The sequence below is a fragment of the Xenopus laevis genome, chromosome 9_10S, assembly GCF_017654675.1.
Source record: "Xenopus laevis strain J_2021 chromosome 9_10S, Xenopus_laevis_v10.1, whole genome shotgun sequence".
Taxonomy (NCBI): Eukaryota; Metazoa; Chordata; class Amphibia; order Anura; family Pipidae; genus Xenopus; species Xenopus laevis.
The window spans coordinates 31957841-31985138 of record NC_054388.1 but is presented as its reverse complement, the minus strand read 5'-3'; the positions used below and the strand labels follow the sequence as shown (position 1 = coordinate 31985138).

The 27298-nt window shown below is 40.2% G+C and overlaps 2 protein-coding genes across 3 annotated transcripts; one reads left to right on the top strand and one right to left on the bottom strand.

Moving 5' to 3' along the window:
• The first annotated feature begins 9327 nt into the window (after positions 1 to 9327).
• Positions 9328 to 14535, top strand: acot8.S (acyl-CoA thioesterase 8 S homeolog). The gene is made up of 6 exons (XM_018238384.2): positions 9328 to 9544; positions 9955 to 10091; positions 10379 to 10604; positions 11233 to 11390; positions 12946 to 13137; positions 14207 to 14535. Exons 1-6 carry the CDS (start codon positions 9423 to 9425, stop codon positions 14323 to 14325), a joined length of 954 nt encoding a protein of 317 aa, XP_018093873.1. The 5' UTR covers positions 9328 to 9422; the 3' UTR covers positions 14326 to 14535.
• snx21.S (sorting nexin family member 21 S homeolog) lies at positions 14216 to 23688 on the bottom strand. 2 transcript variants are annotated; one of them, XM_018238382.2, is made up of 5 exons: positions 23441 to 23688; positions 17997 to 18216; positions 17710 to 17864; positions 15097 to 15802; positions 14216 to 14342 (listed from the first exon to the last, which is right to left on the bottom strand). In XM_018238382.2, exons 2-4 carry the CDS (start codon positions 18214 to 18216, stop codon positions 15122 to 15124), a joined length of 1056 nt encoding a protein of 351 aa, XP_018093871.1. In that variant the 5' UTR covers positions 23441 to 23688; the 3' UTR covers positions 14216 to 14342; positions 15097 to 15121. The 2 variants fall into 2 exon arrangements, with proteins under 2 accessions (XP_018093871.1, XP_018093868.1); XM_018238379.2 differs by having other exon boundaries at positions 17997 to 18219; positions 23441 to 23687.
• Positions 23689 to 27298: the final 3610 nt, after the last annotated feature.

Genomic DNA, 27298 nt, shown 5'->3' with positions numbered 1-27298 from the left:
TCTGTACAAGCGCCGTGATGCGACACGTAGCCGCATTGGGGGCGTGGCAAAAAGTCACGGGGTATATTTATACAGTATAAATACCCCTTATATTTAGGCATACCTCCCAACATTTTGAAAGTAAAAAGTGGGACAAAAATTTTTTTCCCGCATGTAGCGCAGCAATTCTTTGACCACACCTCCTAATTACCATGTTTGTTTTACTAAATTTGGCAGGTTATGAAAGTTTGAAAATATTTCTCCTTATCTAAACTGTGTTTTTGTGTCTCAAAATTGTTACAAAGTATCTTATTTGCACCTGTTAGCTATTCTGGGCTCTCTGCTAAAAGCCAATTAAGTGAGAAACTTTGTTTCTTTTTCTGGCTGTTCAGTGCAGAGAAAAGAGGGACTTTCCAGTACAAATGAGGGACTGTGGGTTGAGCTGTCAAAAGAGGGACTGTCCCTCCGAAAAAGGGACAGTTGGGAGGTATGCTGAAAATAAATAAACAAACAGAGCAGGTTAGATGTCAGATGTATGGTCACTGTGTCTGTCTATATTCGCCATGAAAGAAAAAATAAAAGTCAGAGCCTTTTCTTCCAATATTTCACCAACACTATTCCGTTCTCTACTTTGTTGTTACTTACACTTGTGTTAGGGTTGCCACCTGTTCTGGAAAAAAATACCGGCCTTCTTATATGTTTATCTTTTTTCCCAATTAACAGAGCCGTAAGGTTGCCACCTTTTTTAAAAAAAAAAAAAACAACGGCCAGTGGTGGGAGCGGGAACTAAAGCGACGGGACGCAAAAAGGGGCAGAGCCGGGGATCGTACCACAAAATGCGTGACACAAGGGGCACGGCCGAGGATCGTGCGCAAAAAGGGGTGGGGCCACGTCACGCGATGTCCAGAAGATGAAGAAAAGGTAAGGTTCCACCATAGGCCAAGGGCTTTTCTTAAGTTAAGGGTATTATAAATTACCGGCAACTACATACCTTTGTAATACCGGGTGGCAACCCTACATGGCTGGTATTTTACCGGCCTGGCCGGTAAAAATTATGCTTGATGCCAATGTTATTAATAGGAAAAAACATCAAGAATATAGGAAGGCCGGTATTTTTTCCAGGAAAAGATGACCAGGTGGCATCCCTAGCTAGTGTACAAAGGCTCCAGTTTCCTAAGGTGCAAGAAAAGCCTGCACCAGATAAAACACCAGAAAATCCGCAAGCGCGAGTTTACTAAAATGCGGGCACTGGGGTTTCCACCTGTTCTGTTTTGACACGAACAGTTTGGTTTTTCTAAGGCCTGTTCGGGCCTCCAGTTTCTGTTCGATTTTCAGCCTTGTGAAAAACGAACAATAATCTGGCCAATAAATTATCAAGTGAGGTTAATGTCTTGTTACAGAAACAACAAAAATAGAGCAAATCAATAAAAAATAAGAAACTGTTTTCTAAATTAGCATTTCTGTATTCCAGAACTTTCTGGATAACTGATTTCTGTATAATAGATGAGATCCCATATCTGTAATTAAAGGATTAGGCTTACTCATCAGGAATAAGAGTATAGATAAGATATAGGGTTGCCACCAGTCTGGTTTTGAACTGGACATCAAAACTTTCTGTCCAGTTTACAACATTGAGAAAACTGGATGGAAAGCCCACTAGTTGCATCTAAAGGTGGCCATATGCAGGGAGATCCACTCGTTTGGCCATGTCGCGAAACAAGCGGATCTCTCCCCGATATGCCAAATTGAGGTGGGCGATATCGGGCTGATCCGATTGTAGGGCCTAGGGTCCAATGATCGGATCAAAATGGAGGCAATACTGGCGTTTGGAACAGATGTTGCTGTGATCCGACTGGATTTTTTACCTTGCCCAATTGACATATAGATTGGGGACGCCCATCAGATGGCCCTACACACGGGTAGGGTTGCCACCTTTTCTGGCGAAAAATACCGGCCTTTCTATATTCTTATCTTTTTTCCCTATTAATAACTGTGGCTGCACCAAATCCACTGTTTTGAATTCGGCCTAACCCCCGAATCCTTCGCTAAAGATTAGGCCGCAAATTAGGGATGGGAAGGGGAAAACATTTTTTACTTCCTTGTTTTGTGTCAGAAAGTCACGCAATTTCCCTCCCCGCCCCTACGATACGGATTCGGTTTGGCCGGGCAGAAGGATTCTGTCTAAAGCAAAAGAGTTCAATACACTCACGATTTGTTGCAATTTATAGGAGCTTCTTAGTCGGTGCTATCTTCAATATATCACGTGACTCAGCGTGAAATGGAAGCCAATATGGAAAGAAAAGAAGATGCACTCAGACGATCATTGCAGTGTACAAAACGTACCTCCAAACTTTGATTGGTGCAGAATACAAAAAGGATAAAACGTTTCAAAGGCCTGACGCCTCTTTCGTCAGTGATCAAGCACCGAATCCGAATATTGCTGAAAAAGACAGAATCCTGGCCGAATCCCGAACTGAATCCTGGATTCGGTGCATCCTTATTAATAACATTGGAATCAACCATAATTTTTACTGCCCAGGCCAGTAAAATACCGGCCAGGTGGCAACGCTACACACGGGCCAATAAGCTGCCATCTTGGTCTGTCTGCAGCTTTTATCGGCCCGTGTATGGGGGGCCTTTAGTGGTGCAATAACCTCACCCTAGTGTCATAACTCCACCTACTTCCATGTGTCTGCCTCTTATGTCACCACTGCTCCACCCCCAATGCTATCAGTCCCACCCCTGTTTGGGTTTAGGCGCCATCAAAAGTGGCAACCATAGCGAGCACTTCTGTCATTGCGAATATTTTGGCGAACATATATCTTAACGGATATTATAACATTCATGCTACGTAAATTGTCTCGCAAGGTTTACTATAGATTATTGCCAGAATGGTCATCAAATATATATATTTTTTTGTATTGTCGCCAATTTTTATCACCACTCAAAGAGTATCTGAAAATGAAACAGAAATCGATTGGCAAAAGAGGAGTATAGTCAGTTTTTTTAAACATAAGCAGCAAAAATTTGTGATTACAGTGGGGAAAAACAATAGGGAATGTGACAAAAGTGACAATAGGGAATACCTCCCAACTGTCCCGTTTTTTCACGGGACAGTCCCGATTTTGACAGCTCAACCTGCAGTCCCAGTTTGTTACAGAAATGTCCCCACTTTCTCTTTGATCTCCTGCACTGAACAGCCAAAAAAAGATACATAGTTTTTAACTTAATTGGCTTTTGGCAGAGAGCCCAGAATAGAAGGCCAGTGCTAAGAAGCAATTGTAACAATTTAAGATAAGCAGGTCTCTTGTGGAAACTGTGACTTGCAGTTTAAAGGGCAATTCACCTACATCAGCAAAACTATAATAACACCTAAAAACCACAGGACTTTCATAAAATGCTTAATTTAGTAAAATGAACATGGTAATTGGGGGGTGTGGCCACAAAAACAGGCGTGGTCAAAAAATGTTCGTCATGTGCACCACGGCAAATATTTTGTCCCAGAGGATGAAAAAACATTTTTGTATTCGGGAACAGGTACACACAATCAGGTGACCACAGCATCACCAGTTTCCTTTTAGTAACCTAAAAAAAAAGAGAACAAAAGGAAGCACTCAAAGGGTAGCAAATTCAAATACAATTTATTCAATCATTAAAATACACTTACAAGAGCTTGAATCTATTGAGACAAACAAATAACTCCTCTTCTCCCCCTTTCCAAATGAGAAAATGTCATCAATATAACGATGCAAAGGTACGCCCCATCACAGTCCCAACCATCTGTTAAAAATACCAGTTATTAAAAGCAAAATACTTGTGGGGCAAAATAATCATATTGTAATTCCCTCCAAAATAAAGGCTTGCTGTAATGACATCACATTGCTTGATTGTTGTAGGAAAAACTTTACTGCCTCCAAACTGTCCTGACGAGGGATACACGTATAGACCAACTGCATATCCAAAGAAGATAGTCTCATTTGATCATTGAACATCTTTCAAAGCACATAATACAAACATTTTATCTTTCAAAGACGCTGATAGTGTTTTTAGAATTATTTGTGGAGAATGGGGTGCTTAATACTCGTACGCATTTTAAATCTGTGTGTGTTAACGCTTATCTACATCCCAATAGTGTGCATCCTATTGTATTGACAACATCCCATTAGGAAAGTTTGTTTGGTTAAAATGCAATTGTAGCCAGTCCATGGACATTGATAAGCAGGCCACATGTTTCTCACAAGCCACTGGTTGGGGATTACTGATGTAGAGAGTGAGACAATTTGCAGTTGGTTTTCATTTTTTTATTGTTTGTTGTTTTTGAGTTATTTAGCTTTTTATTCAGCAGCTCTGCCATTTGAAAGTTCAGCAATCTGGTTGCTAGGTTCCATTTTTTTGGTGCACTGTGAATCGTGGGATGCCACGGTGCATTTTTTTAGGATAACCCAATGACACATACTACTAAAAAAGTATATTATTATGAAAATGATTTGTTTACATGAAGCAGTTGTTGCTTTATGCAAAATATTTTATAGAGACCTACATTTTTTGGGGGTATAGTTTCCACATAGCCATGCATGTGAAGTTTGGCAAACGAGCAGATATTTCACCTAAATGCCCACCTTAATTTTGATATATACAATCATTTTGTCCTTGGGCCAATGATCAGATTATAATAAAATATATTCAGGTCATCGGGATAAGGACTACATATATGTGCAGATGCGTTTCCTGATATGATGCCAGTCATAAAAAATCTGGATGCTTTTCGTCTAGACATAGGTTGGGTGGGGTTTCTGCTGGCACCATGCACAGGCCAATAAGCTGTCAGCAGCTTTTATCATCCCATGTATGCTACCTTAAAGGGATACTGTCATGGGAAAAAAAAATAATTTCAAAATGAATCAGTTAATAGTGCTGCTCCAGCAGAATTCTGCACTGAAATCCATTTCTCAAAAGAGCAAACAGATTTTTTTATATTCAATTTTGAAATCTGAAATGGGGCTAGACATATTGTCAATTTCCCAGCTGCCCCAAGTCATGTGACTTGTGCTCTGATAAACTTCAATCACTCTTTACTGCTGTACTGCAAGTTGGAGTGATATCACCCCATCCCTTTTTCCCCCCAGCAGATAAAACAAAAGAACAATGGGAAGGTAACCAGATAACAGCTCCCTAACACAAGATAACAGCTGCCTGGTAGATCTAAGAACAACACTCAATAGTAAAAACCCATGTCCCACTGAGACACATTCAGTTACATTGAGAAGGAAAAACAGCAGCCTGCCAGAAAGCATTTCTCTCCTAAAGTGCAGGCACAAGTCACATGACCAGGGGCAGCTGGGTAATTGACAAAATGTCTAGCCCCATGTCAGATTTCAAAATTGAATATAAAAAAATCTGTTTGCTCTTTTGAGAAATGGATTCAGTGCAGAATTCTGCTGGAGCAGCACTATTAACTGATTCATTTTGAAAAAAATGTTTTTCCCATGACAGTATCCCTTTAAGCTCTCACAGAACCTCAGAGGTAACAGGGAAAGGTACTTCACTTGGTACAGTAGATATGCATGGCATACCAGCATACCAGGATGGCTCATGGATACTGCATACTAACCTGCAGAGTTGTTGTGTCACAGATACGCTGGCAATTCTGGCAAGTGATACATCCTAAAGAATGGGTAAAGGTTAAAAAAAAAACACTACTACAAAGAGAAACATATTGTATTTGGCGCTCAAACTCCAAAATAACAAATGATCTTAACAAAATCAGTCTTAATTTTAAATATATTGTATTTTGCAAATATTAAAAACAGTGTCGTAAAAACACTGAGGGGTACATTTATCAAAAAGTGAAGTTAGAGATCGCCACAGTTCTCTAGATTGAAATCCCGCCACTCCCCATTCATTTCTATCGGATCTTGAAAGGCATATTTATCAAAGGATGAACTTTAACTTTCACCCATTGATTAATACTCTTTAAAAATCCCATTTAAATAAATGTAAAGTGGCGGAATTTCACTCTAGAGAACTGTGGTGAACTCTAACTTCAATGGAAACAAGCAAAAAGGAGGAATCGGCACACAGGAGCATATGCAAAGGGGGTTAACCCCTTACGTGTTTATTTATGTCAAATTGACGTAAATAAACATGTAAGGGGTTAAAGGGATACTGTCATGGGAAAAAATATTTTTTTCAAAATGAATCAGTTAATAGCGATGCTCCAGCAGAATTCTGCACTGAAATCCATTTCTCAAAAGAGCAAACAATTTTTTTATATTCAATTTTGAAATCTTGTCTATTTCCCAGCTGCCCCAAGTCATGTGACTTGTGCTCTGATAAACTTCAATCACTCTTTACTGCTGTACTGCAAGTTAGAGTGATATCAACCCCCTCCCTTTTTCCCCCCAGCAGCCAAACAAAAGAACAATGGGAAGGTAACCAGATAGCAGCTCCCTAACACAAGATAACAGCTGCCTCATCACTCAATAGTAAAAACCCAGGTCCCACAGAGACACATTCAGTTACATTGAGAAGGAAAAACAGCAGCCTGCCAGAAAGCATTTCTCTCCTAAAGTGCAGGCACAAGTCACATGACCAGGGGCAGCTGGGTAATTGACAAAATGTCTAGCCCCATGTCAGATTTCAAAATTGAATATAAAAAAATCTGTTTGCTCTTTTGAGAAATGGATTTCAGTGCAGAATTCTGCTGGAGCAGCACTATTAACTGATTCATTTTGAAAAAAATGTTTTTCCCATGACAGTATCCCTTTAAGCTCTCACAGAACCTCAGAGGTAACAGGGAAAGGTACTTCACTTGGTACAGTAGATATGCATGGCATACCAGCATACCAGGATGGCTCATGGATACTGCATACTAACCTGCAGAGTTGTTGTGTCACAGATACGCTGGCAATTCTGGCAAGTGATACATCCTAAAGAATGGGTAAAGGTTAAAAAAAAACACTACTACAAAGAGAAACATATTGTATTTGGCGCACAAACTCCAAAATAACAAATGATCTTAACAAAATCAGTCTTAATTTTAAATATATTGTATTTTGCAAATATTAAAAACAGTGTCGTAAAAACACTGAGGGGTACATTTATCAAAAAGTGAAGTTAGAGATCGCCACAGTTCTCTAGAGTGAAATCCTGCCACTCCCCATTCATTTCTATCGGATCTTGAAAGGCATATTTATCAAAGGATGAACTTTAACTTTCACCCATTGATTAATACTCTTTTAAAATCCCATTTAAATAAATGTAAAGTGGCGGAATTTCACTCTAGAGAACTGTGGTGAACTCTAACTTCAATGGAAACAAGCAAAAAGGAGGAATCGGCACACAGGAGCATATGCAAAGGGGGTTAACCCCTTACGTGTTTATTTATGTCAAATTGACGTAAATAAACATGTAAGGGGTTAAAGGGATACTGTCATGGGAAAAAATATTTTTTTCAAAATGAATCAGTTAATAGCGATGCTCCAGCAGAATTCTGCACTGAAATCCATTTCTCAAAAGAGCAAACAATTTTTTTTATATTCAATTTTGAAATCTTGTCTATTTCCCAGCTGCCCCAAGTCATGTGACTTGTGCTCTGATAAACTTCAATCACTCTTTACTGCTGTACTGCAAGTTAGAGTGATATCAACCCCCTCCCTTTTTCCCCCCAGCAGCCAAACAAAAGAACAATGGGAAGGTAACCAGATAGCAGCTCCCTAACACAAGATAACAGCTGCCTCATCACTCAATAGTAAAAACCCAGGTCCCACAGAGACACATTCAGTTACATTTTTTTTTCAAAATGAATCAGTTAATAGTGCTGCTCCAGCAGAATTCTACACTGAAATCCATTTCTCAAAAGAGCAAACTGATTTTTTTATATTCAATTTTGAAATCTGACATGGGGCTAGACATATTGTCAATTTCCCAGCTGCACCAAGTCATGTGACTTATGCTCTGATAAACTTCAATAACTCTTTACTGCTGTACTGCAAGTTGGAGTGATATCACCCCCCTTCCTCCCCCCCCCCCAGCAACCAAACAAAAGAACAATGGGAAGGTAAAAAGATAACAGCTCCCTAACACAAGATAACAGCTGCCTGGTAGATCTAAAGGTGGCCATACATGGATAGATCCGCTCGTTTGGCGATGTCGCCAAACGAGTGGATCTCCCTCCGATATGCCCACCTTGAGGTGGGCAATATCGGGCAGATCCAATCGTGGGCCCTAGGGCCCAACGATCGGATCCTAGCATTCGGCAAACGGGCGGTCGGATCGCGGGACCGCATCAACGAACAGATGCGGCCGCGATCCGACGGGATTTTTAAACCCATCTGATCGAGATCTGGCCGACTTTCGGCCAGATCTCGATCGGGGAAGCCCGTCGGGAGCCCCCATACACGGGCCAATAAGCTGCTGACACAGTCAGTCGCCAGCTTTTATCGGCCTGTGTATGGCCACCTTAAGAACAGCACTCAATAGTAAAAACCCATGTCCCACTGAGTCACATTCAGTTACATTGAGAAGGAAAAACAGCAGCCTGCCAGAAAGCATTTCTCTCCTAAAGTGCAGGCACAAGTCACATGACCAGGGGCAGCTGGGAAATTGACAAAATGTCTAGCCCCATGTCAGATTTCAAAATTGAATATAAAAAAATCTGTTTTCTCTTTTGAGAAATGGATTTCAGTGCAGAATTCTGCTGGAGCAGCACTATTAACTGATTCATTTTGAAAAAAAATTTTTCCCATGACAGTATCCCTTTAACTGATGCGTTTTGAAAAAAACATGTTTTCCGTTTGCATATGCTCCTGTGTGCCGGTTCCTCCTTTTTGCTTGTTTCCATTGGATTCCGGGGAGTGCCCTCTCCCCAGAGGGCAGAGCACCAGGCAATTTACCAGAGGAGCTCTAGCGAGTGCGCTCACATTTTGTTACTACGATCTCTAACTTCACTCTTTGATAAATACTACAGCATGTTTTGACTTGTATTAGACTGTTGTTTAAGTTGTGTCCAGTAGGGGGTGATGGGAAATGTAGTCCTGACCTTGGGGAATTCCATGAAAATACACATTTCTTTAAAAACTGAGGATCTTTATCAATTTGAAGACAGATTTTGTACCATAGTTCTGTTTCACAGAGAATGATGGGAAATTGAGCACGTCACAGAGATGTGGATTTGTGAAAAGGAGACTTTGCATAACATGGACAGAGTAATGATGATTGATTATGTTGCAATAAGTCAGAGTCAGTCTGTGGCTTGAAATATAAGGCAAAGTTCTCAGATGTAATATGATAATGCTGTTCCCTCCCTCCAACAGCAAAAAAAAAAAGCCCTCTCTTTATCACTTCTTTTTCCTGCTGAGTGAGTTTACGAAGCTTCAATATCCTTCACTTCCTGACAAAGGATCAAGGTTCAGTCACATGGGCAGTCACATGATAGAAAAGACATGGCAGCTTCCTTACAACCAGATGATTTGCCTGAGCCGGCAAAAGCTAACCCATCAGATCTAAGGAGCGTTCTAGTAACCAGTGTCTTGAATTTGGAGCCCCTGGACAAAGATCTTTTTAGGTAATGAAGGAGATAGTCAGGGGGAGTTTGGGAGAATAAGGCAGGAGGCAAAGCCAGATAAAGGATAAGAAAGGGAGGGGACAGAATGATTGGTTTCACCCTCTAACATACAAGTGCCTGCAGAATGAAGTGAATTGTACCTTTTGCAGATATGTAATGGAATTAGAATTTCATATTCTAACATTAGTTAAAACAAAGTGGTTCTTTTGATCACTTAATCTCCTCTTAAACGACTGTGTGCCGGTCCCTTCTAATACGTATATAATTTATATTGACCGTGCACCCAGGAAGCAAGTAACATTAGAGTGTGTACACTTGGACTGGAAATATATATACAGTCTGCCTATTTAACATTTTGATTTCTGTGACATTTGGATTTCTGTTATATCTCTAAAATGTTCTCATTGCAGGGGTTCCCATCACTGGGTGCCATTCACTCAAAGGCTGTTTGGGGGTCAGATTGTGGGGCAGGCACTGGTAGCAGCAGCAAGCTCTGTCAGCGAGGATGTCAACGTTCACTCTTTGCACTGTTACTTTGTGCGCGCAGGTAATTTCCCACGGTGTTGGACAGATCTTCTGTACAAGACTTATCTCTACAGACCACACATTGCCACTCCAGTTCCATTACTTACAATGTAGTTCCATCAGGTTTGGGTTTTTCTGCCAGGAGAAATGTTAATGAATCACAAGTCAATTTAAAGGGTTAAGGATAAAACTCTCCATTTATTGTCTGGCTGTTGCAGCACAATAGCTCCAGACAGCTTTAGACTTTAAGGAAGAATATATGCATCTGTACCAACTATATTAGCATTTCCTTGTTGTGCACCTATCCAGGGGACCCCAAGGTTCCTGTGCTCTACCAAGTGGATAGAACTCGAGATGGACGCAGCTTCAGCGTGCGATCTGTGAAGGCCATCCAGCATGGGGTGCCAATTCTAACATGTCAGGCCTCCTTCCAGCGCTTCCAGGAGAGCCCCATCCAGCACCAGTTCACCATACCTACTGTGCCTCCACCAGAGGAACTCCTGACCCGGGAAGAACTCATTCAAAAGTACTTACGGTAGGTGTGTCTTTTCCACTACAGTGAACACAGCATTGTTTTATTTGAACTGGATATTAACACTGTTTTAGAAATGTGTGTTATACTGTGCTTTGATTTCCATATACAGCTGTGAACCTTGGTACACACCATAGAGGAACTATGTAGTATGTCATGGCACCTATGGATACTCAGTATGAATATAATATTCGCATAGCAGCTGCACAGATCCATATGGCAAAAAATGTCTGGAACCAAACTTTAGTTTTTGATTTGTTGACTGTTAAACGAGATCCCCTCCCGTCATTTAGTTAAAAAAAAGTGCATCACCCACAGCAGATGGTCCCAGAATCCTTCACTCTAACACAGAAACTTGGAACAAGGTGATGGAGGGGGTGAAAAACTGGTCACTGCACTGCAAGTCAAAACCATTGTCATGCTTTCCTGTAAATCTGATAGATGTATACACATGTTAATAACCCCCAAACATAGATTTTTTCCACAATAGGTAAAATGTATGTTCAGCGCAAACCTTATTTGTTGCACTCCTGTTGAACAAGGGAGGGGAGCTAATGTTATGTGTATTAAGTAGAGCAGCAGTTGTAGAATTTGATAGGTAGTTAAACAAGGTGATGTATCTTTCCTGCAGTGACCCCTCGCTGGTGGAGAAACACAGGATGGGCCTGAACAAACTTCTTGCACAAGAGGTTCCAATTGAGATTAAACCTATTAATCCTCCTGACATGTTCCATCAGATCCCACAGGAACCTCGCCAGATGTTCTGGGTGCGAGCCCAAGGAGTCATTGGTAAGAGATGGGGGAGAAATTGTCAGATATGATGTACATATACAGCTGACGCGCCAGCATTTCTTTAGAGTTGCATTTTTGAAAGCTTCTCTGTTCAGTTCTGCTGCTACTCAAATAAAACTGAGCTGAAAACAAGTGAGAGAACTGTACAGAGACTTCTCTGGAGTCAGTTAACACACTCACAGCTGTCTAGCACAGTGCTGCTGTCAAAAATTCATGATATTAGCAGTGTAAAATAGTGATTATCATAAATATAAAATTACTTAATAGCATTTGGCAATTTTACATAATTGGACGTTTTCATTATTTCCCTTCAAATTTAGTATACGGTATGGGATCTGTTATCCAGAAAGCTCCGAATATACGGAAAGGCCGTCTCACATAGACTCCATTATATAGTGAATAAAGTACCCCCTCTTGTAAAATATAAGGATATTATAAGTTACCGAGGAGTTTCATGACCATATAAAAACACGAGGCCGAAGGCCGAGTGTTTTTATACAGGTCATGGAACTCCGAGGTAACTTATAATATCCTAATATTTTACAACTGGGGGTACTTTATTAATTATAATACACAAATTTTAGTGAGTCATGTGACAGAAATTACATCACTACTCACCGTTTATAACTGATGACATCACTACTCACCGTTTATAAGGATATAATTTACAAGATATTCATGGCTTTTGTGTATTATAATAAAATAATCCAAATTTTTAAACATTATTTATTTTTTATCTGTAATAATACCTTATACTTGATTCAAACTAAGATATAATCAATCCTTTCTAGTAGACTTAAGGTATAAAGATCCAAATTACGGAAAAGCTGCATTGGGATTGATAAAGCTGCATTGGGATTGGATAGGCTGAAGGGGAAGTTCCTACTTCCCCTATCCAATCCCTGTACAGCTTTACCGTGACTTATCCTTAAAGAACCAATGAGGGTACAGAAAATCTGACTAGGTTAAAATCTTGTGTGCAGGAGCTGCTGTCCCGGGACAACTGTCCCCCCTGTGCCCCCTAATGGCAGCCCTGGACATACATAACTGTTCAGTGAGTTTGCAATTGATCCTTAGCATGCAGTTCAGATTCAAAAGCAGCAGTTATGACACATGCGGCCTCCAGTTAAGTGACTGGTTACTGCCAGGTAACCAATTAGTGGAACCCAAGAAAGCTGCAAAGCAGGAAGTAGTGTTCTGGCTATTATGTTAGACATCCATTCACTCCAGCCTTTATACATTACATTTTTGGCTAACTATATCAGAAAAATGTTTTATTTTGCACAGTCTATCTATTTACCTAGTTTTTATTTTTATATTGAACAATTCCTTTAAGGGTTTGGTTATTCCAAAAGAAATAAGCCATTTCCACGAGTCTTAAAATAGTTCTTTATTAGATCTTTAGCCTGAACATACATGTTAAAACCTATAAGTAATGAAAAATAATTAGTAGTTGAAAAGGTAAATTCTTAATATTAATACAAAAATACTAAGTTAATAAATAAGTTTTTCCCTTATGGTCATGTTTCTTTCCCTTTATTGAACCCTTTAGGCCCTGGAGATATGCGACTGCACTGCTGTGTAGCTGCATATATTTCAGACTATTCCTTTATTGGCACAGCTTTGTTGCCCCATCTGAAGTACCGCATGCAATTTGTGGCATCTCTTGACCACTCCATGTGGTTCCACTCGCCCTTCAGAGCTGATGAATGGATGCTCTATGAGTGCGAGAGTCACTGGGCTGGTAAGTTAAGGGGAGTTGGCAATATAAAATATTTGTATAAAATACAGTAAGACACATAACAACTTAGCACACGTGTTGAGTTCTAGGTGGGAGTAGGTAGATCAATAGAAGCTTGTAGTGTCTGTATAGTGGAAGAATATAAGGACGATACCTCATAGGAAATACTTATGTAATCCTTTAAACCTACAGAGCATACTGGGAACATTCACCATCATCAGGTGAATAATGTAGGCCGTTGATATACTGGTAATTTTGCTACAATCAATTTGGGTTAAACACATCAGATTCCCAAAAACAGATCATTATTGCACGTGCCTGTATCTTGTGCAGGTGTCTTAAGTGGCAGCATCCTAGTAAGTACACTCCCATGTGTTCACAATGCACATAACTGGAGATGTGATGCATTCTTGCTCTCGTAATTCTGTCTTCTTGCAGCAGTTGGGTGTCAGATATTAATTGACAGGTAGAGCCAATATATCTTATGGGGGGGGGGGGCTCGGTTTCGTAGGAGATGTATTAGAGCTCATTGAAATTGATTCCAGTACAAACAAAATATCTGCCTTTTGCACAAATCCTGCATGTAGAGAGACAGGATTTCTGGTGATTTTAATAGTGAGCTCTAATACATCTTCTAGGCAAAAGAAGCCCCCCTATAAGATAAATTTTATCTAACTGCCAAAGAATTGCTGACACCCAACTGCTGCGAGAAGACATAATGAAGAGAAACAATTGCAGAGAAAAGGATAGTGAAGATAACAATGCAGAATCTTTAATTGATTGTATTTAGAAAACTTCATATTTCAGTATGCTAAAAAAAACTTTTTTGTGATAGTTCCCGTTTAACTATTAAAAGAAAGTAGAGTGCATTGTCTGGGAGCATACAGTTGTAGTTCAATGTTCAGCATCCCATTCATAAAACTTAAGAAGATGGAAGTTGTATGTCAAGAACAGCTCAGGGCAACAGGCTAAACATTCCTGAATGGTGCTGCCTGTTGTGATATCATATAATTGTTCTACAAAACTTCATAAGGCTTTGTTCAAGTCTGTAATACTTCATTGGTTTATACAGGGAATAGCCGTGGGCTTGTACAAGGCCGTCTGTGGCGCAGAGATGGTGTCCTGGCTGTCACATGTGCCCAGGAAGGAGTTTTCCGTGTGCGACAAGATCCATCCAAGAGCAAGATGTAGGCACAAGATACACTGCACTATTAAAAAAAAACAATATAAAATATTTGTTTTTTACTATCTTCAGATGAACCCCATCTTAATCTACATCTGTACCCTGAAGCCCCTCAGTCTGTTTAGCAACATGGAAACTAAACAGTCAATAAATTGTCTTGTATATAATTCATGCAAATTCTATAAATTGTATAATAAATTAATGATTATTTATAACCATTAACTGGTGACGTGGTGTTTTGGAACTGCAAAACCTTGAATGAGTAGAGACACTGAGTGTCCAATACTAATCATGCTAATTAGAAAATTTAGTTGGTTTGAAGTAATTAAAGATTTTGGCGTTAATAATTAGTTATTGCGGGGTACTTCATTTTTTTCTCTCTATAGAAAATAATTACTCTTGCAAAAATTGTACTGGCTAACGTCAGACCTCTGCTATAACTAAGTGGATATAAAATTTGTTTAAACAATTAAGGAGACTATCTTTCTATTTTCTCATGAGTAGAGAAACGTCTTCAATGATTACTCAGCAAGTCCAGTTGCTCTAGATTTACTTCTGCTAGATATAACATGACCCGGATGAATGAAAAACTTCATGTGCAAATGTACAAATCATAGTGGGGCTGAAGTAGTGAGAAGACAATAATAATGCCTAGTCTAATATAGAAATGGCTCCAGCCAGTTATTCACCTACTGTGAGCTATGCTTCCAGCATTTTTCAGTGTTAACATTCTTTGATTTGTAGTTCAGCTCAAGGGCCACTAGATGATGATCACTTGCCTGTTTGCTTTGGTGCATTTCCTAATCAACCGACTGTTTCTTTAACGAGAAACTCCTTAAGACTGGGTACTTTATTAGTGTAGTGCCCAGTTTCCTGCAGCCTCTGCAATAAAGCTTCAGCCTCTCTTTTGTCAATACCCACTCTCCATGAAAGCTGGATGTGTGCATTAAGGAAGGGCACTAGCAGAGAACTGTGCTTGTCCTGTGAATCCTGTATTAAGGCTACAGCCCGTTCACTGAATGTCTGAGCCTCCTCCAGTGTATCCATCTCCTGATGACAAACCACCAGCCCTGCCAGCACTAACAGTCTATGTTTAGAGGGCCCAGGGGGACAGAGCTTTTCTTGTAGACACCAACTGTTGGTCCAGATGGGAAGCGCTAGCTTGTAGAGTCCTGCGCAGGTCAGTGCCTGTGCCTTCTCTATGTCTCTAAGGTAGAAAAAATTCAGGAATGGAGAAGATGTGCGTAGAACAGGCAGAGAAGACACATGGCAGAGAAACTGCTCAAAGGCACGACTGCGCTTGGCAATTGTCTCAGGAGTGAAGTTTTTACGAACTCTTTTACGAGGAAAGGAAACACCTCTCATTTCCGAAGGGTAAAGTGCAAGTAGGTGCCTCCTTAGGTGATACAGGTCAGAATATCGGCAGGAGATATAGGCAGGAGAAGGATCATACTGCCCAGTTTGCAACAAGAAAATGTTGTATACCTAAGAGGGAGAAACAGCATATGGTAAAAACATGGTAACGGCAGACATTTTGGATTCACATAAGAGTAAAAGTGCTTAGGAGAAATGGAACTCTGAGGTATTCTGCAGCTTAAAGGAACAGTTCAGTGTAAAAATAAAAACTGGATAAATAGATAGTCCGTGCAAAAAAAAAAAAAATCTAATATAGTTAGCCAAAAATGTAATGTATAAAGGATGGAGTGACCTGATGTCTAACATAACATAACAGAACCCAACTTCCTGCTTTTCTGTTCTCTAGATCTGAGTTAGTAAGTGAATTGAAGGGGACCCACATGGGACATATCTGTTCAGTGTTCAGTGAGTTTGCAATTCAGCTCAGATTCAAAAGCAAACAGTTATGCCCCATGTGCCCCCCCCCCTCAAGTCACTGATTGGTTACTACCTGGTAACCAATCAGTGGAAACCAAGAGAGCTGAAAAGCAGGAAGTAGTGTTCTGTTATATTAGACATCCAGTCACTCCAACCTTTATACATTACATTTTTGGCTAACTAACTGTATTAGAAACATTTTTTATTTTTATACTGAACAATTCCTTTAAACTTAAAAACATTCCTGAGTAGTTGAGGCATTAGTCCACATTAAGATAAAGCCTCCCACGTAAGTAGCTTTCCCTCTCAGGGGACATCCAACTGAAGCCATCTTTGATCACTGTGTTCAGAGGTAATTAGTGAGGAGTGCCTCCTTTCACTTCACTGCACTGGCCTCTACAAATGTCTCAGCATCTGCCAAAAGTATACTGCTCTAGATTCAGAGGCACTCCTGTTTCCCACCAGAGCCTGGTTCAGTGAACTGACAGTTTTTGAATGGAGGGCTTCCTACACAAAAGTCTTCTGACTAGTATACAGGACTATATATTGCATGTTTCATTGTATACTATCCTTTACTAATTTTGCTCAGTGCTGGGAAACAACACACAACTTTCAATATATACAGCTGTTAGCTATGCCCAAATGTCAGCAGTCCACTGTGGAGAACCTTGGGCCCACCAGAGGGTCTGCTCTGCCTTGGACCTCCTCTCCCAACCGGCAAAAGCCCACTTCAACCACTCCGCCCCCTGTTGCCACCCCAGCAAACCTCCACCGTAAATACCTGCTGCATGGACCCACTGGCATTTGTCTTGATGTCCCAATAGGCCTAAAGCCACACCATCATGCTACTTTTTAGTGAAAAAGTTATATAAGTGAAAACTTAAAGGAGAAGGAAAGCTAACGAAGCACTTTAGCCAGTAGAATAACCACAATTGTGCAAGCTATAACACTATATTTATTCTGTAGAATGTTTTACCATACCTGAGTAAAAAGCTCTAGAAACTCTCTCTGTTTGTTTAGGATAACAGCTGCCATATTAGCTTGGTGTGACATCACCTCCTGCCTGAGTCTCTTCCTGCTCACTCATAGCTCTGGGCTTTTGATTACAGCAGGGAGAGGAGGAGGGAGGGGGATATGGAGAGAGGAGCAAACTAAGCATGCTCAAGCCCATGCCCTGGAGGTTTATGCAGAAAACAGGAAGTCTGATACAGAAGCCAAGGTATATACAATAGAAGGAAAGAGATGTGGTGTTTCTTTTGACAGAGGACTCAAAGCAGCATTACTATGAGGGCTTATTGGTGTATTTATATAGACCTTTCTGATAAAGCTTACTTAGTTTTAGCCTTTTCTTCTCCTTTAAAAAAACAATGAATTAGGCCCAGTCATACCTCCTGTAAAGTTACAGCTCTGATTCATGGTAAATATGATATAAGTGGCTCTATGGGACAAGGAAAGAATGGATATGGGTCACATTCAATAAGGACATCAGTATACATTCATGTCACTGCAATACCATTATCCCAGTAGAAGAAGGTTTCTTTAAGTATTTATTTACTCACCACATACTTGGAATGGGCATCCTGCACAATATTTGCATCTGTCACTTCAAAAGTCAGCCTTATGGGAATACGAGCATCTCGGGAATGCTCCCACATTTCTCTTAGTTGCTTGGTCAAAAATGTATGTGAGTTATTTTCACCCTGGGCTTTGCTTTCTGTGAGAAATAATGAAGGCACATTATTGCAGGTAGCTAACCCTCTGCTTGCACCCAGGAAAGTAAGCTCTCTGTAAACAATTTATTCTATTATATTACTAACTTGTCCCAACAGCAGTACCTTCTACTTACCTCCGTGCCCATCTGATCCCAAATAACTGGTACCCATTCCATCACTCTCTTGGGAGGCAAGGCTGTCTTCACTTAGGCTGAGAGTTCCACTCAGTCGAAGGGACAGTCCTTCTGTGTCATCCACTAGCTCAGCACTCTCTGGAGGTTCTTCTAGGGGACCAGGGCCTCTCTCCTCCTTTAGAGGTGATGACCGTAACCTCTGAAGAAATTTGGAGGCCATCTGCTATATAGAACAATACATTAAAAGTACACTTTCCAGAATACTGGGCTAATCTGATGTACAATTTAGAAATAGCCTATTAGCAGAAAAAAACATCCACTAAGAAAGAAGCCCATTGGGCATTTACAGACATTTGTTATGAAGAACATTTTCTCATAATAGATGCACATCATTGGTTGTGTTTCAGGGGGTAGAAGGCTGTTGGACAGACAGAGAGAGACTGGTTATCGCTATCAGTATTCAGACTGTTGTCACCCATTTTAATTAAGATTCTGCTAATGAGCGGTATATGTTTATGGTCAATGACTGTGTCCCAAATGTCTTTTGTGCTCTTGGGATATGCTAACAAGATTGTAAAAGACACAGCTTATTCACAAAACACTCTCTCTCTATAAATCTGCATTAACCCAAATCAATGGGAGCTGCATAGAACAGCATCATCTATTAACAGGCACTAGAGGTCACTGTCCTACTGAAGTCTATGGAAAATGATGCTGCTGAGGTTTCTGTTACAGGTGCATCCACACTAAAGTATAACTAACTAAAAATACACAAAAGGAATGTATTTTGCACTTTAATTTATGTTCTTCTACCTTTAATTTAAAAGAAATCAAAGTGATGAGAAGATTCCTCTAATATCTTGTGAACAGCTTGTATATGCTAAAAATATTACATAGTTCATTGGGGTTGAAAAATTGGACATTAGTCCACAAAGTTGAACACATCCGAATTATCCCCATACATACAAACCTATAGATACACTCAAATCTATACATACATTTAAAAAATCTAACTGTAGACCTATAAATGTTCAGGAGTCAAATAAGTCAAGAACTTGAGCACTTGTAATGGTTTTCAAATCTGACCAAACTCTGTTTCCCACTCTTTGTATGGGGCATTCTTTCAGCAGACATGCTAGCTGTCTCTAGGAATGTAGGCATAAATAATTGTTGAGTCCTCATTAGTATGCTTTATTTATGCACCAACATATACATATATTATGATGAGATTATACAAAATTCACATCAGTCCCATAATGGAGTCTCATTAAAGAGGTTGTTCACTTTTTCCAGTTTAGTTGGTTTCAGACAGTTCACCAGAAATAAAGACTTATTTACTTTCTATTTTTTTTTTTTTTTTACTATCTAGTTTTTCTAATACTGTAGTGTAAAGTTTCATTTTTCACCTTCTAAAGCAGCTCTTGGGGGGGGTTGCCGACTCTGTAACTGTTCTAAATTGATACATTTAGTTGATACATTTCTTATATTTGTCCCTGCTGAGCAGAATCTCTGGGTTTCATTACAGGCAGCAGTTAGAATTGATACATTAGTTGCTAATACTCCAGAGATGCTGCTGAGAAATGTGTCAACTAAATTGCAAAATTGTAACAGTTTAGAGTATGCACCTGAATTACTGAGCTGCCAGACTCAAACACCATAGACAGGAACATTCAACTTTAAAGTATATTTTGGAAAAACAGTTAAAAATAAATAATGGTAATTGAAAAAAAGTCTTTATTCCTGGGGAACAATCTAAAAACAACTGAATTGAAAAAAGTGTTTGGAAGGTGAACAACCCCTTTAAGGGCCAAACTACCACGCAGGCTCAATAAAAAGGGACTCTGATGTCCCAGACATTTGCCAGAATATATGGATTTTGAGTCCAAATGAAACCCATACAAACTCCATTCCTTGGCTGGAATATCTGACAGAATATATGGATTTTGAGTCCAAATGAAACCCATACAAACTCCATTCCTTGGCTGGACCAAACAGTAAGTTCTTATGGCAAAATTTGTGTTGAATGCTGCTCAGGATTCCCCCTCCCCTTTGCTCATTTCCTTGCAGAGGGCTGGGGGATAGCAAGAGGTATACAGCAAACCCTGTGGTTATCTGGGTTCCCTGTATGGTAGTTGCACAAAACTACAGAAGCATGACTGTAGTGACTCCTGTATTCTTCTATTGGGCAGAAGAAACCTTAAAGAACTTGTTCACCTTCAAACACAGTTCAGTTGGTTTCAGATAGTTCAGAAGAAATAAACATTTTTTTAATTACTTGAGTTTCATACTCTAAAGTTTAACTCACTAATTACTTTCTATTTTCTAGAAGTGTAAAGTTTCATTTTTCACCTTCTAAAACAGCTCGGGGGGGGGGGGGGGTCGCCGACTTTAAGGCCTTAATTCCATGGTGTTTTTCGTCGGAATCGGCGCGCAGCGATGAAATGCAGGTGATAAGTCAGATGCAATTGCAGGTGTCAAAATATAACTGGACTGAACGAAAAGTCGCAGGTAAAAATTACACGATTAGACTGTTGGATGAAGACACCAATTTCTGTGTTCACATCCGACAAGTCATGTAGGATGTAATGTAGTTTTTACCTGTGATTTTTTATTGAGTCGCATTATATTTTGAAGCCTGTAATTGCATCAGACTTGTCACCTGAGTTTCGTTGCCACGCGCCGATCTGACGAAATTGATACATTTAGTTGATACATTTATCTTTGTCCTTATTGAGCAGAATCCCTGAGTTAGGGGTCCGTTTACTAAAGTGCGTTAAAAATATTCGCACAATATATAGACAGAATTTTCGCCAAATATGTTATCGCCAGTTTACTAACCTGCGGTAAATATAAATTTGCGAATTTTCTTGCGCAAGAATAATTGTTCGCCAGTTATCGCATTTGCTGAAAATAACGCTACGTACACATTAACGCATGGTTTACTAAACAGCGAAATGTGCTAAAGACAAAATTAACGCCAGAATATTCGCAAACTTTTACCGCCACATATGAAGTGGCGTAAAAGTATTTTTTCTGCCAGAAAATTCTCAAGGGGCAGGAAATATCCCATAATAATGTTTTTTTTTTACCCATCATTCTTTGCTGACAGGAGACAGATCTGTAGCTATTGCTGACAGGATGTTTGGCTTCTGTTTCTATCTGGTGCAACAGCAGCAGTTTCAGCTCAGAGTCGTATTATTGGCAGCGGCATCACAGTCCAAGGATTCGTCAGCCTCTACACTTTTTGGTTTCATTGGGATTGGCTATATTAAACTGTACATTTCTATGAAGCAAAGAGATTGACTGGTATCATTTCCTATGATTCTATTGGCAGAAGGGTTTATATGATGCATAAATGTTTGATTGGTGGTACTCTGGTTGTTGGATGGTATAATCATCAGTCAATAAAGTTTATAAGTTTTGAAGATGCATTTCTGGCCATAAATGTCACAGTAAAAATTGCCATAATAACCGCCATAAAACAAGACTATTTTATAGCATAAATATTCGCAAAAACGTAATTTTTCGCCAGAAAATTCGCAACTCGCTAAAATTACCGCTAACGTAAGCTGGTTCCTTATCGTAGTTACCGCAAGTGATCGCAATGACTTCTGAGCGCATCGCTGTTTAGTAAACTTAGTCGCTGCGAATATTCTGGCGTAAAAATATTCTCAGCGATAACATGCGGAAACTTAAAGTCAGATTTACCGCACTTTAGTAAACGGACCCCTTAGAGTCCTGCACGGGTCCATTTTTTGGAACCTGTACCCGACCTGTACCTGCAACCCGGACCCGCATTCTTACCCGCTTGGACCCGCTACCCGACCCACAAGTAGGGTTGCCACCTTATAAAATAACCTTTACCGGCATGTGGAGGGGCGGTCTTAAAGGGGCGGGGCCGTGACGATAAAGGGTGCGGGGCCAGGGCGCACCATTGGCTGGCCGGATCGTGCCGTCAAAGGGGGCGGAGCCAAACACGCGAATATGCCAAGAAGCCCAGGAAAAAAGGTAAGTTTGGAGCAGGCTGGGGGCAGGCCACGGGCTTTTTTTAAGTGTATTACAAATTTACCGGCAGCTACATTGCCGGTAAATTTGTAATACTGGCCCCGGCCTTGGCTGGTGTTTTACCGGCTAGGCCGGTAAAATACCGGCCGGGTGGCAACACTACCCGCAAGTACCTTATCCGTAACCCGGAACTGCTGACCATCAAGAATCAGGAAGTGCTGTCATTGTAAACCGGAAGCGACATCATCGGAAGTAGACGTGATCAGAAAAAAAGGAGTAAATATCGCTATTGAGAAGACCCGTGGCCGGACCCGCAAACCCGCGTCTATACCCACACCTGGAACTTCTACCCGCAACCCGCAGCGACCCGCTGCAGGACTCTACCCCGAGTTTCATTAAATACAGCAGTTAGAATTGATACAATAGTTAATAGTATTCCAAAGATACTACTGAGAAATATATCAACTAATTGTATCAACTAAATGCAGCAAATTGTAACCGTTCCATTGTTACTGGATCACTGAGCTGCCAGACAGACAACAGAGAAAGGAATATTAAACTTTAAACTTACATTTTGGAAAAAAGGTAAAAAAAAAATAAAAAATAAAAGATGGAAAGCAATTGAAAACAGTTTTTGTTTATGGTGAAGCATCTGAAAACAACTGAAATGAAAAAAAAAGTGTTTGGAAGGTGAACAACCCCTTTAAAATACAGGTCTGGATCCTCTGTCCCTTCAGGACAATACAGTGGAGCAGATTTCACTAATACTTATACATAAAATAGCCACAAATTCCAAAATGAGCAGTTTGGCTCATTAACCTCCTGACACGCCCATCAGCCCTTGTGCTTCTATAATATTGCAACAATAGTAATGCAGGATTTCTGCAGAAAGCTGTGACTTTAATCTGAGTGTGAAAGCAATGGAAAACAAGTTAACCCTCCAGCTGTCTCTATACTGCAACACACTGCATTCTGCACCAACAACTGCAGCTACAAGGCCACAGGTTGGACAGTAAAAATTTCTCATCATTGTTCCAAATGTGCCTCTGTAAATACACAATTTGTCCCACACTGAAACCTGCTCTGGAAGGTCCAACTTCTTGCCCACCCCCCAGATAACTTCCAAACTTGGTAAAGTCCATGCACATTCCTATATTTAACACTGTGTAACGCAACCTATGTGGGCTCAGTGTATGGCCGCACTGCTCTTCTGTATCACAGCACTTAGTTAGCAGCACAGGGATAGAGGAGAACTACAGCTTCAATACAGTCCCTATGCTGCCAGGGACTGTTCAGAAACAACGTCTCGCTCTGCAATTTGCAAATCACACTCCTTTTTTACTCCTATAACGCAAAACCTACACTAAAATCCCCCCTCACGTCTATGCATCAAACGCAGGCGCAACAATGTATATAGCGCCTTCACAACGCCCACTCACTTCCGCTCTGTGGCTTCACTGTACTCGGTCTACACCCACTTCCGGTTTCGACTTCCCACTCACTTAATCACGGTGGGCGTGGTCAACAGGCCGAAATGGCCTATTAATCTAAATATAGGTGTAATTGTATAGCTGCCTGGGCTGGAGAGTATGTGTGGAGATTATATTCTGCGTGTGCTACACAGATTCATTTTGGGAACTAAACCCATCAGTGATGTCCATAACTTATCTGCCTCTTTCCTCTCCTGATACTCAGGAAATACATGAACAACCTTTAAAATAGAAGCTTGTGAATGCTTGGTGACGTCAGTGTTTGTCATCAGTGCTTACTGCTTAGTGGTCATTGAATGTGTCACATGACTTCATAAAACACTGAAATATATATTCTCTGTTAAAAAAACATGAGAATATACAGAAGTTGCCTGGAGATCTATAACTAGGGTTGCCACCTTTTTCAGAAAAAAAAGTATTATATAGTGAATAAAGTACCCCCTCTTGTAAAATATAAGGATATTATTAGTTACTGAGGAGTTTCATGACCATATAAAAACACGAGGCCTTTTTATACAGGTCATGCAACTCTGAGGTAACTTCTAATATCCTTATATTTTACAACTGGGGTACTTTATTTATTATAATACACACATTTCAGCGAGTCATGTGACAGAAATGACATCAGAACTCACCGTTTATAACTGATGACATCAGAACTCACTGTTTATAAGGATATTTACAAGATATTCATGACTTTTGTGTTTTGTGTATCTCATATATATATTTATCTTTTTTCCTTATAAATAACATTGGGATCAACTATAATTTTTACCTGCCAGACCCTTAAAATACCGGCCAGGTGGCAACCCTACCTATAACCTGGTAAAGGCAATTCAAAGAACTTGCAGCCTTGACTGTTCTCAAGGCATGGGCCTGGGGTTAGCGCCTTTTCTAAAAACAAAAACAAAAAAAAAAACTATACCGGCCTTTGTATTTTCTTTTCCCCCAGTTAATGACATGGGCCTCGTAATTTTTACCAGCTGTTCTTTCAAATGAGTACACATTAGAGATGCACAAATCCACTTTTTTTGGGCAAACAGCTGAATGCTGAATCATTCCTGAAAGATTTGGCCAAATCCCAAACTGAAACCGAACCCTGATTTGCATAAGCAAATTAGGTGTGATAAGGATTGTAGATTAAAATTAAACATTTTTTTCCATTACCTTGTGTGTGACAAAAAGTCATAGGATTTTAAGGATTCGGATTCAGTCTGATCCTGCTGAAAAAGGCTGAATTATTGATTTGGTGCATTCTTAAAACATACCCGGTTATTCCCCGGACACTGATAGCATTGAAACACACTTCCAAATCCACTAAAACAGGCAAATTCAAGCAGAGTAAGGGAGAATTATATATATACACCCTAAAACTGCCTCCCTAGGCACTAACTTACAGCCTTGGTTATGGGTTGGTATCATTACAATAAAATGTATATCATTTCCTGTCAGTTTATCATTGTGAGTTTATCTGTATCTAAAAGACTTACACACATTCATCTTTACTGTTGATACCAGAATCTGTGATTCCTGTCTTTTTTATTGAACTGTTCTGTGTGCTTGTGTGTCAGATGTTTATTTGTTGACCATTGAAATGCATTGTGACAAATATATTTAGTTCCAGAGTGTCTGCACACCACCCTTCACTAATTCTGGCTCCCAGACGACCTCACATAGCCCCTTTTATGGTACAGGCTTATTAAATTACAGTCATTCAGGCAGCAGTTCACACTGAAAGTGAGTTTTCTCTTAATATCTGTAGTCAAGTAAGTGCTGAGTTTGACACTTATTTTATAGCTTTCAGTTAAAGCAATCCCATAGTACTGCTATAAAGGCTATATTGCTATTTTCTTACAATGTGTTGATCTTATTAAGTAGAGCACTGGTATGGAGTGAAACCCTTGACTAGGATGGGGTTGTAACCAATATGAATTTATGCAGCTTAGTGTTCATCAAGTACAAGCTACTGTTTGTTTTTTGTTAAAAAAGGGAGTCTATCGGAGATAGGCTTCTCATAATTTGTAGCTTTCTGGATACCGGGTTTCTAAATTAAGGATTCCATAGCTGCACTTAATTCCTTTCCCCAGGGTATCTTACGATCTAAAGTCCCGGTCATAGTTTTGTGCTTATTGTCCTCATTTTGAGTAAGGAGGCATCTCATCATTTGTATGGAATTTTTGGAAGGAAAACCACTAAGACTCAAGGTGTTTTATCTGACGATTTATCAAGGCTCCCCATGTATTCTGTGTCCAACAAGCATGGAATCTGCCTGTCACTGTGCACACGGGGAAGGTTTCGGATAGAAAATGCACAAGCAAGCTGAAATCTGTACTGTATAGTGACAGGAGGATTCCATGCCTGTCACCGACAAGTACCCAGTAATTGTAGAGGGGGCAGACCATAGAGGGGGTGAAAACAGGGGGTCACCAGCAATTTTGTCCAGGGGGGGGACTGACTATAAATATTTTTTGGAGGGGTTCTGGGCTTCTAATGTTACACATTTGACTGTACATACAGTATTAGGTGGCAGGGGGCCAAATCTGCATTTTCTCTGCTAGTTGCTACATATGATCAGAGCACCCCGCCACAAGAAGCAGTTTAAAAATCCAGCATCTTCTTCCTGCCTGGGAAATCTTCTGCTTTCACAAAATACACAATGTACATGAGGAAAAGTCATGAAGCTAATAATCCCTATAGGAAAATTATACCTTTATGGAAAAATGATGCCATTTACTAGAGACAACTAAGCAATGAAAACATGGGTTACATCATGACTGCTAAGTTTATTTTGTACACAGGTTTAAGTCATATACTGTAAATAAAGTGCACAACTTTTGCCAAACCTTGTGGAGACTGATTTACCATATTGACTAGGAAACTCTACAGGTAGCTAGGGATTTATTATTATGACCAATAAAGTTTGTTCTTTTTCCAATGCAAATGACTGCGGTATACTGAGCTAGTGATGGGCGAATTTTGTCGACAATTCTCTGGCGTCAAAATGGGCGCCGGCGTTAAAGTTGATGCTGACACCCATTAAAGTAAATTTTCGCGGCAAATTCGCAAATTGATTTGCTGATGGTCAAACCGGAAAATTCCCTGCGAATTCGCCCCTGCCGAATAAATTCGCCCATCACTACTGAGAGCGGATTGAGTTAGATTTAGAAGCCTCTCTGTTTGGCCTACAGAGGGATTTCTCTAACACTGGTAGTATTGACTTCACTAGTGATCTGTTTGCTGCCCTCAGCTTCTCCCTAAACACAGGCTGTGCTTCCATATTTAGGGATACTGCTGAGTCTGCCTGCTTGGCTCTTCCTTGGAATGTCTATTAATACCCAGGGACCCAGCTGTTGTAATCTGTCTTCTAGTACTGTGTCAGCTGTGCCCCTCCTTGCTATACAGTCTGTTTGTACTGCCAGTCATTGACATGGCAAACGTTCCCAGGTGGGTTTAGCTCTCCTCGCAATGATGCAAATTAGGGGATATAGTATTCAAATCTTGGTCAAGCCCAATAACCTATGAAAACTAATGTGTTTTGTAGCTTTTAAAAATAACTGGTAGGTATGGGTTGCAGTATCAGGCTACTATTTGTGGGGTCAGCCAAACAGCAGCTCTATGGATGGAAATAGTATAGGATTTAATTGTGTTGAGCAGGACCCAAGCATTCCATATAATAGATCCCATATCACCTGTACGACTAAGGAAATCACTGGCCAGGACAAAACTTGTCAAAAGAGCTTTAAACTCGTGAGGGTTGCAGCAGAATGACCACATTGACACATAAATAACACATAAAACCTGACCCTA

Bases quoted from the DNA above. Each gene is read 5' to 3' on its own strand.
- snx21.S (XM_018238382.2), bottom strand. From the start codon at position 18,216: ATGGCCTCCAAATTTCTTCAGAGGTTACGGTCATCACCTCTAAAGGAG. The intron at 17,865-17,996 runs GTAAGTAGAAGG...TATTTCTCACAG, and splicing joins GGGATCAGATGGGCACGGAG to AAAGCAAAGCCCAGGGTGAA. The intron at 15,803-17,709 runs GTGAGTAAATAA...TCTCCCTCTTAG, and splicing joins ATGCCCATTCCAAGTATGTG to GTATACAACATTTTCTTGTT.
- acot8.S (XM_018238384.2), top strand. From the start codon at position 9,423: ATGGCAGCTTCCTTACAACCAGATGATTTGCCTGAGCCGGCAAAAGCT. The intron at 10,605-11,232 runs GTAGGTGTGTCT...TCTTTCCTGCAG, and splicing joins CTCATTCAAAAGTACTTACG to TGACCCCTCGCTGGTGGAGA. The intron at 13,138-14,206 runs GTAAGTTAAGGG...TGGTTTATACAG, and splicing joins GTGCGAGAGTCACTGGGCTG to GGAATAGCCGTGGGCTTGTA.